The sequence below is a fragment of the Thunnus albacares genome, chromosome 1 (genome assembly GCF_914725855.1).
Source record: "Thunnus albacares chromosome 1, fThuAlb1.1, whole genome shotgun sequence".
NCBI classification, from domain to species: domain Eukaryota; kingdom Metazoa; phylum Chordata; class Actinopteri; order Scombriformes; family Scombridae; genus Thunnus; species Thunnus albacares.
The window spans coordinates 7494808-7508818 of NC_058106.1; the positions used below are offsets into that span (position 1 = coordinate 7494808).

General features: G+C 43.5%; 1 protein-coding gene across 3 annotated transcripts in view; it reads left to right on the forward strand.

The window, feature by feature from the left end:
• Positions 1 to 2585: 2585 nt before the first annotated feature.
• The window catches only part of cdh8 (cadherin 8), a 99231-nt gene continuing 87805 nt past the window's right edge, over positions 2586 to 14011 (forward strand). For 2 of the 3 annotated variants that reach the window (XM_044364935.1, XM_044365110.1), the window contains exons 1-2: positions 2586 to 2934; positions 4966 to 5512. In XM_044364935.1, coding sequence (XP_044220870.1) covers positions 5255 to 5512 — 258 coding nt within the window. In that variant the 5' untranslated portion in view covers positions 2586 to 2934; positions 4966 to 5254. Of the gene's footprint in view, positions 2935 to 3058; positions 3108 to 4965; positions 5513 to 14011 lie in introns of those variants that run through there. The other variant, XM_044365023.1, reaches the window with a different exon arrangement.

Below are 14011 nucleotides of genomic sequence, written 5' to 3' on the forward strand. Positions count from 1 at the left end.
GAATAATGTACCATATGCCATGGATGAGCTTGGCCAGTTGTGAGCTGATTGTAGCTGTCAAGATGAGGCTAGTGGTCACACAGTGGGTGGGGGAGGGGGTGGGAGGTGAGGGTTGCTTGCCAGCAATAACAGCAATAAAGTAGAAGTATCAACATCAAGCTTTACGCTTGCTGATTATCTCAACCTCAGGCTGGCTGCTGTTTCAAGGGAGACTGCTCATCAAGATGAGTGATAGGTGTTGAGTCAGTAACTTGGCCAAATTATGGTGCGGAGGTGGTAGGGTTGTTGCAAAAATCTATCTTTGAGGAGAACATACACCTGCTGTAACAGGCTTATACACTTGCTACAGATAATACCCCAGTGTGAATAACCAGGGTGGGCAAGCTTATGCTTAAACTGATTGGCCAGAGGACAAAAAAAACATACAAGATAATCTAAATCAAGTGAAAAATTCTCAGAGAATAACAGGCCAGTGGTGGCTACTTGTTGTGCGGAGTTTCAGATGTGGAAGTGTGTGGCGCACACTGCAACAGCTCTGTGATTAATACCTCTGACAAAGCAGTAACTAATGATCGATTGAGGATGCTCAGGTTCTAAAGACCATTTCCCCTTCACTTACTTTGCCTTTTTCAAAGCCATCTGATATTTTGATCACTGGCAGGGGCCATGTCACTGGAATTAATCACTAATTTAAAGCTGGAACCTTCTCATTTGCACAAAACTGCACTCAAGGAAGGAGATTTTGAATGATTAGTTCGACTCAGATTCACCTGATGTCAATGGAGCTTTTACCGTACCTTTAAAAGAACGTGCCGTGAATAACATTAATGTTTTTATGTATATTCTTGTATTAAGCATGAATTAACTGTGTTGTGTTAGGCAGTGCATTTGTGTGTGACACACACACACACACACACACACAGAGAGAGAGAGAGAGAGAGAAGGGAAGATTAGACTGCATGTGAAAAATAATTACAGCATGCCAACAGGTTCAGTTACTGTCATATGCTTATGTCTTATGCTCATATGGCTGTTGATTTACTTCAGCACTTAAAGTGATTTTAAATGAACAGCAGTCCTTTTTATACATTTAACTCTATCCACACGTATCAAATAGACTCTGAGTGTCCGTCAATGAAATCTTCATTCAGACTGAGCAAGAGGAACATGGCTCAACATTTACAGCCTAATGTATTATGCAGCAGAAGCTTTTAAAAAAGATGATTGGAGAATTCCCATCTGAAATGCAGCTGCAACATCAAAGCGTGAGTGGGAGGGAAATTAAATGGTACAGAAATAAATAATGGTGGACTTGATGTCTTTGCTAATTGGAAACTCTGGCACTCGGGTCAAAAGGCCTCCTCCAGACAAAGAATAAGACAAACAGCACTATTGTGTCGAGGTGCTATGACACAATAATGTGCTCACAGACGAACTCTCTAACTCATTGACACTTTAACACTTATTATGATTGAACATGCATGCGCTGCTTATGCACTTCAGGGCTGGGTTGAGATGTTGGATTGTGACTTTATCATTGGAACAAAGGGATGTCAAGGTAGTGTTTGATACTCTGTGGACTGAGATGAGTTTAATAAAGGAATTCTCACAGATGAAAAAAAAAAAAAAAAAAAGTCATGTGTGTCAGACAGTATACTGACCATCCTCTCCTGCTGTACTAATAAAGGCTGCTTCCCCAAGGCCTGCCTGGCTGCTGCCAAGTAGCTGCACAAACACTAGAGGGCTCTCTCCATGGACAGCAGCATGGGCCCGCTCTGCTGTCACTCATGCACTCTATTGCACAGGCAGGTCTACATACACACACAAGCACACACACACACACAGACATATTTATCTTGGTCAATTTTGGGAAATTTACATAGTCTTGCATTCATTTTCTGGAGACTTACCCTAACCTTAACCACTGACCCATGAAGCTTTTTTTTTTTTTACCAATTGGGGACACAGCTTTTGTCCCCAATTGCACAAGCCGTCAACTGATCTTAAGTCTAGTGTGTGTCCCTGAAAGTAAGCTTAACGCCCCCACTCACACATACACTCACATTCCGCTATGCAATGATGGGCATGACCTTTTCCACTAACTGTCTTAATAAGACCCGTGTAACACTTTCCCTGCTCCTTGTCTTTTAATAGTCTGGGCTTTAGTTTTTTTTTTTTTTTTTTATGCACATGATTTCCTCACAGAATACAAATATACTGAACCCAGAGAAGTGTCAGTGTAATGACTGGGAAATGCAGTAAGCCTGAGTGACTAGTTTTACTTCCCATTGTGCCAAAAGGGCTACAGTGTGTGTGTCCATCTGTTCATTCTTTAACCCTATCAAATGACAGTGTAAATGAGCAGCCTCGGCTTCGTTTCACTGATCGCCTGGCCTACTTCTTTTCACTAATAACCCAGAGAAGTGTGGGCCAAATCATGCGTCGCTACATCAACGAAGATGAGAGTTAGAATAAAGAGAAAAAAAAAACAAAAAACTAATGAGTGAATTTTACCTCCACATCCCTGTGTAATATCTACAACTGCAGTTATCGCAAATTTGAGACGATAACCTTTGCGCGTCTGTGCCGCTGCAGAGCGGCATGCATTCATTTGTGCGCCTGTTGACCCGGCTCCTCATCAACCCAATGAGCGCCGTGAAGGGGAGGCTCTCTTCGCCACCGTGCATCTCTCCTCCATCTCCTCCTCACTTTTCTAGTCGGCCAGCAAGCCTGTCGGAGCTCTTAACTACAACCTCAACACTGTCACTCCGCCTTGACAAACTGCAGGAAGGATTTCTAGCCTCTCGACTCTCCGCGTTTCGTTCATTTTCCCACCGCCTCGAATGAAACGCATTCGACTTTTTTTGCGTATTTTGAAGGAGAAAAAAAAACGGTAAAATGATGCAGCAGTGGAAAAGGATGCAAGTCTCACTAGTAAGTATAGCTCGCCACCATGATATATATAATTCTAACAGGTATTACTGTTACATTGGTGTCTTGTGGATGACTTCTCATAGCTCTTTCTCCATCGCCGGGCTACAGTACATTTTCCCGGCACATTCTCAGGAGCGACATGGCACGGAGCGACAGAGCAAGTCTACAGAAAGGTCTGCAACTTAGGCTGTCTTCCTTATTCACATTTTACTTGCCGCTATCGCGGTTTAAGTCGCACATATACTCACTGTAAAGAGGTTATTTTCCCGTAAATTGGAAATGCGCTCCGGTGTCACATTTGATGCACCGATATGGACTGATTGGAAACATTGTCTCCTGAAAGGGTAAAACTTCAGAGAGAGGGTGAATTTGGGTAATCGGGGTGGGCTATGTGCTGCAGACTACTGTTATAGAGACAGAAAGGGCAAATAGCAGCTTCAAACTTCGTGGTTTTATTTCTTAATCGGGTTACTAGAAATTGAAAAATGAATTGCTCCTTTCTGGGGACTACCTTGGACAGCTCCTCCGCTGCCGGCGCACGGTTTTCGGCTGAGCTGTGTGGACCGGCTGCTTTCTGGCGGGGAGCTGTCCTACCCCGTGGTGCTGAAACCTCCTGCTTAGTCACGCACCACAGTCACTTAAAATGCACAAAAAATAGGAAAAATAACAAATGCATTTCAGTTATTTATATAAACATTTTATATGGGCTATAATTTTGGGAGAAGAAGCTTTAAAATTTCCTCTTCTCCTTTTTTTTCCTATATTTTTTTTTCCATTAACCTGGTCCCGCATCCTTCAGTCTCCAGGTCGGAGCCTTTAGTTGCAGAATGTCACTCTAACTCGGATCACTCCACACTTTATGATATTGCAGTTGGCTGGAGGTGGAATACGTTACAGCTTATTGTCCTTGGAATTGCCTTGCTGGACCCGTGTGTTACTCCACACAGCATATGACCACAGTGACACAATGTGTGTAGTAAAAGTTACCAGAACTAACACTGACACCGTGCTGAAAGCAAGCCATTCGGTGCTGTGATAGCATGTCCACCTGCATCAGTTTAAGCTGAGCTTGGTGTGTGTGCTTTTTTCCCCCTCTGGTTTTGGCATTGCGCTGAACAATGCACACCAGTGTGTTGTACAGTGAAGTAACTGAGCTGGTGAAATGGATGTTGAGTTAAAAGTGTTTTTGATTAAAGGGGAAAAAATTCATTAGTTTGCCTCATTTCTGTTTTATGGTACAGTACTGTCACTTTGTAATATAAAATTTAGTTTTTGTGTGATTATAGTGTGTGTGTGTGTGTGTGTGTGTGTTAAAAAAAGTTTATATCCATGCTTATCATAAAACAGCAGTTCCGATGTAACATTACAAATTTGATTCAATGATTAAATGTGCATCTACATGTCTTTACATTTATCTCATCTGGATTACTATGATATCAGTGAGCTACAGCGCTGTTGACATTGGACAGCTCACCTGCGGCCAGCCTCTCTATCTAAAGCTGACACTATTCCACGCATGCATGCATGCACGGGTGTCTAAGGAATATGATTGTAGCCTATAACAATATTTTACCAGGAATGTATTGTCAAAACATTAATCATAAAGAACATGTAATTGCTCAAAATCTTTCCAGGATAATCCCCAGAACAACAGATTAAAGCAGGGCAATCTGATGTTGTGGGCTGAATAGCCTCAGAGTACAGACATATCCATTTGTTGTTCAACTGTAGCAGCATAATATGAAAACAAGATTGGAATAAAGGGGCTGTTACAGATAAATCATTTGTAATGATGAAGTGACATCTTGACGTCTTATCCCTAAAATGAGATTTTTCTTCCTGTTTTTAAATCCCTTTTAAAAAGAAAAAAAAAATAATAGAAGCAGATTTATCTTCTCTGTCTCATCTGATTTGTCCAAATGTTTATTTGACTCTACTTTCTTGTTCCTGCCTGCCTCTTTCTTCCCCACCTCCTGACAACTCCTCACAAGATTAAAAGACAACTAACAAACTGTGATTGCTCCCTTATAGGTCTCCCCCTCGGAATAACGCCAAATGGATGCTGTGCTGAGCGCCTCACCCCCTCACCAACTGCTATGGAGGCATGCCAAGCCATGCAAGTGACCTTTATCGCACCATGAATGCAAGCTCTGCTGTTCAAAGAGGACACAAGTAACCTTTTCTTGTTATCTAAGAAGGAGCTGTTGATCTGAAGAGAGAGAGAGAGAGAGAGGGGGGAGAGGACCGAGAGACACAGAGAGAAGATTCTCGTAAAACAAACAAACAAACAAACAAACAAAACAAAACACAGAACGACAGGATGCCAAAGCGGTCTGAGGAGATGCTCATGGATCTGTGGATGTCCTTGCTGCTGGTGTGGATTACTTGTGTTCCCTGCGTGTCCATGACTCCTATCATAGGCCAGTCCAAAAGTACACAAACTGGTGGGTCCGCAGCAGTGGCGAGCGGTCTTGGCGAAGGACAAAGATTATTGAGCCGCGCCAAAAGAGGATGGGTTTGGAATCAAATGTTTGTGCTGGAGGAATTTTCTGGACCTGATCCAATTCTAGTTGGCAGGGTGAGTGCTGTGATTGTCAGCATTATATTAAGCTCGCTTATCATGTGGAAACATTAATTCGGCCATTTGAATGCTCCGTCCATTTTTTTTTTCTTCCCATGGGCAGTGGGAGGGTTTTGGTTGTCAGGGGGAAGCAGAGATATGGGGACAAGAGAGAGGGAGGTGAGGGGGTGGGGTGGGTGTGGGGGGAGTAATGGAATGCTTTTGGAAATAATTAAACTCCCATCAAATAATGGTGGCAACATATTTTTGCTTTGTTGGATGTCCTTGAAATCCAAGATATTGTGTAACTCAGTCGCAGCAAGACATAGATTGTTATGTTACTTTTCACCACAGTTACACTCTTCACCACAAATTACAGATGAACGAGAGAGGATGTCTCCCTTTCCCTTTTTTTTAAAAAATTTAATCCTGTATGTTTTTGAACCAATTCACCCATACTCATTTCTCCTTGCAATGGCATACTTTACGATTTGCGCATGAATAAAATAAGCTATTTTAGTCATGGTTAGTTTTTCCATTGCGACTCCGTAATGAATAGAACTGCGGGCTAATCCTGCGGCTAAGGGCCACCTGCTCCCTGGCCTGTGTGGAAGTGTCAGGCAGGTTTCAGAGGAGGGGAAGGCTGCTGGCCAGCCCGGCCAAAGCAGCTTGTTCACAGCTCATTGCTGGGACTCACCTGGGGAGAGTCAGCCTGGCAGCCACGCTGGCCTCCCTCCCCCGGAATATCACCCAGCCACTCTGGCATGGGCAGGAATGTTGGCCATCAAGCATAATATTTGATCTTGTTCAGTAATAGCTTTTGCAAACGGTGTATGAGTGCCTAATATTTGATAATTGGTGGGAATGCTTTTCATGTTCATGACATATTACCATTGTAGTGCACTGAAATTTTTTTTTCAACCCCTCAGACATAGTACCTGACAGCCCTGAAGCAAAAAACTGGGTATATTTTTGTTGCACAAGAAAATAAGCCACTTGTGGTCCAAGTAAATACTTTGAATTTCACCCCCTCCTCCTTGTTTTTTTTTTTTCTTCTATCCCGAGCATTGTCATATGGCTGCATCAATTAAACATTTGCCACCATGCGGGATTTGCACCTGTGTTTTCTAAATACCATACGAACACAAAAATGCTGTTAAGTGATGCATTAATTTTTCAGGCGAGTCAATTAGGCAGTCTCTACTAGATTCGACAATGGCTGTTTATCAGAATGCTGAAACAAACAGACAATGACCATACGTAAGCTTGGAACGTAAACGTTAGATCGCAGCTGTTAGTTACTGAATATCAAAGATTTGGATGGCAAACTGTTATGTACTTTATATATTTGTGATTTTTCTAAAGAACAAGTTCAGCTTAAGGCAAAAAAAGGAACAAGAACATGTGGATAACAGAGTTTCAATTCATAATTCCAAGCTCACACACGCTCTTGCTTTGAATACTGTGCTGTGTGCCTCTGGCTCGAGTGTGAAATACTCTGCAGATTGTCAACAGAGGATTGGTGGCACAAAATCAAGTTGCATTCCCTGCCATGAAGGATGCTTTCTCTCAAGGCCTCGGTTAATGCTTTGCAACAAACTTGAGTGGAGGATAGGTTAGTCTTAGGTATAAGCGTCTTCCTGTTGAAAGACAGTGCAAGGAATGGGCGCCGGGTAAGGGAGGGGATGCAGCTCTGGGCGAAAAAGAACGCGGCTCGCCTTTTGCAAGGCGATGATGATGGGTTGCGTTCACTGCAAGGTTAAGTGCTCATGAGTATGCCTGGCAGAGCTAAGATAAGTCCTATGTTAAAACTAAGATGGCACTGTATTGGTTTAAGACCATAAATCTCTCTACCTCTCAGTCCCCCTGTCTCCTTTTCTTCCCCTTTCTCTGTGTTTCTCACGCTTAATTAAAAAATTAATCAAATGGGTGGGAGGTGTGATTCAAATGGTTCATACAGTTCAGTTCAGTGTGTATTTTTCATAATTTCCCTGAATGTGTGTGAGGCCGTCTGTGTTTGTGGGCCTATTATCAAGGAACTCCTGGCCAAGATTGGACTCTTTCCATCCCGTAGTTTTTTTTTATTACTGGTGCACTCCGAGGTTTAATTATATGTGCATCCCCAATCTTTGCCTGCGACCGGTCTCCCCTAAACTACACCAACCTGGGGAACGAGAGTGATAGTGTTTTGTGAGAGGGACAGAGTGAGATTATGCCATCGATTTTTAACGGTGTGTCATTCTCGGTGTTCTCTCTCAGCAGAGACTATTAGCATAAATGCAGGGAAGCGGAGGGTGGTGGGGGGAGGCGGAGGTGTAGAAGAGTGAGAAGGATGGCCATGAGGCGTGACAGCACCCTTCCCTTTTGCTGTTCTTCTTCAGCGCATCGTTTCTTGACATTGTGATTCACTGAGCGGCGTGTTCGTCAGCCCCCGTCAGTCCCGTTGGTGTCGGGGAGGCAGACATGCAGTACCTGTTAAAGTGAAGCAGGGGAGACAGCTGTGAAAGCTTGTTGCTCGGCTGTAGCTTAAAAACGAACATGGTGTTGGAAGGGATTTTAGGATTACTCATCATGAGCCAGGGACGGTTCAGAAATAACCTATCATTAAGAACAAAAATAGGCAAATGGAGTATGAAGGTAGATAGGCTTGAACGTATCACACACGCAGACTGAGCCAGGGGATGCTAGTTTGCTCATTGTTGACAACGAGTGGGAGATACCACTCCAGCGGGTAAAGACTCTCATGTAGACCACTGGAATGCAAGCAGAGCATAATTTTAGGCAAAGCAGCTCTTGATTTGCCATTGCACAGCCATGATGGAAAAATGTGCATGAAACAAGAGTTCTGAAGTGTTTAAGTTTGTTGTAATCTTGGTGAAGACTTGCTTCACTTTGGCGTGAGGCCTATTCAAAGCCTCTGCAATGTCAGCCATCTTTTCCCACCATTTCCCCTATTCAATCAAAGCTATTTCAATAATTCAAACATACAACTCATTTACATCAGGCCATTAAAGACAAAACATTCCTTAGAAAATAAGACAAACAGTGAGCAAATTGCTGTGTTTGCACCAAAGAGAAATCCAAATGTGTTTTCTTTGTAGCATGAGGCAGATTGATGGCAGTTAGCGCTGGAACATCTCGCAGCTCCAGACCTAACTTTTCTATACTCTTTTACTTCCCAGCAATCAATTAGCATATGGTGTGCGAGGATTGATAATGATGGATCCCAGTCTGCTGAAGTGTATGGTGCAGATGTGGTAAATTGACTGATCCCTCATCTGATTGTCCAACACTTTTATCTGCCACAGCATTGTATGTGTTTTTGCACAAAGAGAATTGATAATCAACCATTAATATTCATCAATTCAGGCTGAACTGCAAGATTGCAGGGACTGACAGCAATACAGAAAGAAAAAAGGCTTTGATTATTGATTCAGCAAAGAAAATAGATATGTCGGTAAGAAGAAGAAGAAAAAAAAGCTTTTTCTTTGTACGTGTATGTGCTGGGGGAGGGAAACACAAGCCTCATTCTTCCAAACAAGCTGTTTGACAGGATTCCCAACAAGTAAGGGCCACAGTAGTATCAGATTGGCAGTGTAATGTAAGTCTACCGGCTGTTTTGCTAGAATCAGAGGTGATATACTGTAGTATAAGTGATATTTGCTGTGTTCCCCCCAAAATTGAGGACCCTTTTCTAGTACTGACTTGTCTGAAATGGTTCAGTCCTTCTTTCTTGTTTTCTCCTTTGGAGGTACATTCAGGTGAGACTGATAAGCGATCACAGCTTTTGCTCAGATTCATTGCTTCAGTGTGTTCCACTGAAAAGTTAGATGCTGGATAGTCTAACAGATTTTTCTCTTTATAATAAAATTTGATTTTAACGGCTTGCCATGATAGAAGTTAACATTTGAGTTTTTGTTTTTTTTTTATCTGTTTGCTACCACAATCTGGACCTCAGTACACTATCTATATCTGTGATAGTTTCAGGATTCAATTCAGACCTTTTTGTTGCTTTTGTTGCTTTCTGCACTTTGGATTGCTAGTACAAGATGTGGGACATCAGTCTATAAATACTGATGCAAGCTACTTCTGCTCGACTGGATTGCCTCTTTCTGTCTCTGTCCCCCACCTCTACCTCTGCCTCTCTCTCTCTCTCTCTGTGATAGAGTGATTATGGAGAGAGTGACTCTTGAGCCCAAGTAAGCTTGCCTCCAGGGCCGATGGGGTGTGGTACAATGACATTGTTAAAATTTCTCCAAGTGTTTGGCATTGGTGATGCGAGGCAGCGAGGCACAGCTAAAGCGAGATTGAGTCCTGAAAGCAGCTGCCAGAGCAGCCTGAGACTCCCTGGTCCTGCCAGAGGCCTTGCTGTTGCTAGTTTACAGCAGATCAAAGGTTGATCCCCGTTCGTGACAGAGTCGTGCCGACGTGGGCGTTGATTAGTGAGGATCCCCCACCTTAATCTGCATTTACTCCGATCATCAACGATTTTAGCGGATATCTGGCTCTGCCTTTGATTGATGGATGAGGAGTGGGAGTTAACGAGAATATTAGCCGAATTATTGCCAGTGATTGATAGCCATTATGACACATAAATTATAAGCATTGGCTCAGATATAATAAATTCTGAAATATAGCCCAAATTAGACACAGGTTCTAGCGCTATAGTGAGAGGGTTGAATCAGAAGCTGTTATTGAATTCAGGAAAGGGAAGCCCATCAATGTTTGTTGGACTTCATTTCATTCCATTTGGTTTCTCACACCCACAACATCTCCTGGCATACAGCTCTGTAATCTCTCTTCAGGCAGCACCACAAAGATCTGTATTGAGCTGCAGTCTAGCAGCAGCTTCTCTGTCTCTCAGCCTTTAGATCTCCATTCCCTCCTCTTGTGTAATTTAGAAAAAAGAAAACATGCTAACATCCCTCTATCCTCCACTCTTTTTCCCCTGCTCCCCTGCTCTGTTACTGCGCTCCTCTCTTTCCCTGAGGCTCCCCTGTACAGTATATCACTAATGCCTGCAGGGTCATTATATCAATGGGCCATGGTCACAGTCTCCCTCTTCCTTTCCAATCTCTCCCTCTGTCTGTCCCTGCCGGTCTGTAATAAAACACTGGGCCCAGCGGTGGCTCTGATAGAGCTGTGGGATCACATTAGTGCTGCATATCGAAGAGCTTGACAGGTTGTCTATGGCTTTGTGTTGTTGTGCCTGGTTCCCATTAACAAGCTGCGTATGTGCATTTGCGTGTGTGTGTGTGCGTTGTCCATTCGGTAAGGGTTATGGACTGAAATGAGATGAGGGGACTCAGGCTCGGATGGATTATATTTAGACATGAGGGTTATGCGTGCAACAGTAAATACAGTGTGTCCACTAAGTTTTATAGCTGGTGTATCTTTGCAAACATTTGGTTGGATGTCGGTGCAGTCACATTTATGAAAGATTTCTCTCTAAACTGCTTTATATCTGTTTGGAACAGAAAATGCTGCGTGAAATCTGTGGTATTTCAAATTTACAGGTGACCTCATCCTCACTGGCATTATTACTTCTCCGGCAAATGCACTGATATTGCTTGTAACTTAAATGTTATTGCCGAGCGATTTTGTTTTTACTAGCCTGTCAGTGATCATTTAACACAAGCGCTGTAGTGTACACTCACATTTTACCATTGCCAGATGTGTAATTTTTGAAATATCACTCATTCTGTTTCCCTTTTTATGTCTCTCTAAACACACCCACACGTATAAGCACGGGGTATGCACAGCTCACAATGTCCTGTCTTTTCCCTCACATGTACCTAGCAACCGCCGTGCATTAAATTACATACTGTATTTTCTCCCTGTTTATTTTCACCAGGGAACTGAAATCATGTTTCACTGTAGTGTATCGCGAGGAGGCACATGACGCGTCTCGACCGCGATCCGTGGAAGCTCCCTTGTGTGCATGCATCAGCTGCAATAATAATTTAACAGGAAAGCACATCCATTCACACGGCTTCAGAGTCCCTGAACAAAATAACAAGCTTGCTGCTATCACTCACATCTGTGGCTCAGCGTGATTAAATCCATGTTGTACAGTGAGTAGCACACGCGGGGGCCACTTTCCAGAGCTTCTACATCAGTGCTAATTCCTAGCAAATGGCCCTTTATGATTTCACCTTGGACTGCATCTCCATGATTAGCCCTCTCCCATGTCAGTGTTTGCCAGTCAACGATGTCAAACTCTTCCAGTGTAAATCCAGAAAAGCCCCCTCCTCTCATTAAGTCTACCTCTATCAGCCCCCTCTTTTTTTTTTAACTGTGCTCCCTCCCCTTCTTTCTCCTCTCCACTCATCTCCTCCTGCCTCCCTCACACTCCCTGGCTCATCGGGCTTGGCCTGGGCTGGCTGTGCGGAGGTGGAGTGCTTAGCAGGCTAAATCATCTGGCGCTCTGCCTTGAACTTTGCTCTAACTAATTTATAGGAATTAAAGTGGTTCACCTCAAATGCTCAGCTCGTGCATCGCTTTGCCTAAATTAGTCTTGTTTCTTTCGAAATAGGGGATTTTGCTTTGTTTGGATTATATCTTCTTTTTTTTTTCAAAGCATCAAGAGAAGCATTTGCATTTTAACTGGCTTAAGCCTCTTGGCCTTTGTCTCGCGCTGACATTTAAACGATTGTTGATTTCTTAGACAAAACACTAGGCCCTGTGTATAATCATATTTTAAACAGGCAGCAATAGACGACTAAATTGAGGGAACATTAAAGAGCCTGATGTTGGACATTCTGCTTACTTATGAATCTGGACCGTGTTTTGCAGTCAAAACACTGGCCAAGCATCAGCAGCAGTAAATGAGGTTACAATTATTCAAATCTGATTATTCAAATCAAAAGATTATGATTATCTGAAACCTGCTAATTGGCCCTTGCCTCTGACATAGTGGTTGTGGGCATAAGCAGCGGCGGCAGTAGCAGCTAAACATTCCTGCTCCCTGTGCCAGTGTGCTCTTGCGGGCTCGATGTTTAGCTCAACTCCCCGGGCAGCTTCTCTCCTATGGATAGCACCCAGCGTATGTGAAATGCTGCAGGCGGCTGCAGGCGGCTTATCCCTGCGCCTCTGCTCCCATACACGTCCCATCAGCCAAACTGGGACTGCCGGAGTAATCTTGTTAAGAATGGATGTTGTTATTGTGCGACTGGATGTGCATTTGGCTTCACGGTTAGCTGGGAGCACACGTGGGCTGCAGCGGGAGAGACAATGGGGAGGGAGTTTTATTTGGCGGGGAGTGAGTGCCTATTTCTGGCACTTAAAAGATGACAGTCCTCAACCCTCTTCCTCCGCCTCTTTACTTTCCCCCCTCATTCCTTCGCCTAGCTCCTCCCAACCTCAAGCGACAGGCGTAATAACAACAAAGCGGCCTCAGTAAACAGTGTTTGTGACATTTACTTGAAGATCTCTGTCTTCACCTATAACAGGTATTAAAGATGATGATTATCATTACTGCGGAAAGGAAGGCAGAGGGTTGCTCACCTCAACCACTGACTTGACAATAAACGAAAAAAAAAAAAACACACACACACACACACACACACACCGTCTGCTCCGTCCTTTGCTCTCTTCTCTCTTTCAGTGCAACCACTCCTAACTATGGTATCTGGGTGCCAACAGACTGTGGCTTTGACCTTTCTCACAAATGAATTATTTCGGTTTAATGATCCCTTCTGCAGAAAGAACAGAAAGATAGCTGAAATAATAGCCAACGGAGGGGGGCGGGGGTACGTAAAAGGGCAGCACACACCCCATACTTTATTCTCTCACCTTCCTACACTCTACCTGTGAAGACACCTGTATCCCTCTAATAATGCTTCTCCCTTGTGTTTGTGTCTCCAAGGTGCATGTGATACATCTAGCCTGAGCTTTACAAATGAACTGACTTCAAGAAAATACCCTGGATGTAAAAAGCAGGTGGTGATGATGGAAACACACGCTTCTTTTTGTGTGTGAAAGTGACACTTGTCCTCCTCCATTGTTTGATTAATTCTTCTTTTTTTCTGTTGGATCAGAAAGGGAGGGGGGGGTGATGTGGAAGGGAAGGGGGGGTAGGTGCATGAAAAATTCAAAACGTTATAATATAAAATCCAGATGAATCATGAATGCTTAATGGGAATCAGGGCCGAGCGTACAGGATGTTGAAATTGTTCTCAAAGAATCCTGGCGTATGTGCGTATGTCTGCCAGCGCCGCGTGCACAACGAGGGACATGGCATGTTACGTTGCCTCTCTCAGCTGCTCTCTCCTCTCACGATGGCAATGAAATGAAGTGTTGAGGGACACTGAATAGAGGATGCCAGAAACATGTGAAAAGCTTTTAGGGGGTAGAGGCCGTCTGTTATCGAAGTCTGGCTAATTGCCTTTATCCTATCCACAACTGCTTGTTGTTCTGCTTGTGGATTGGACATGCACCGATGGTGTATCTGATGAAATATTAACAAATCTATGCTAACACCCGGTCTTCTCTATTGTGTTTTAATGAAATGCAGAG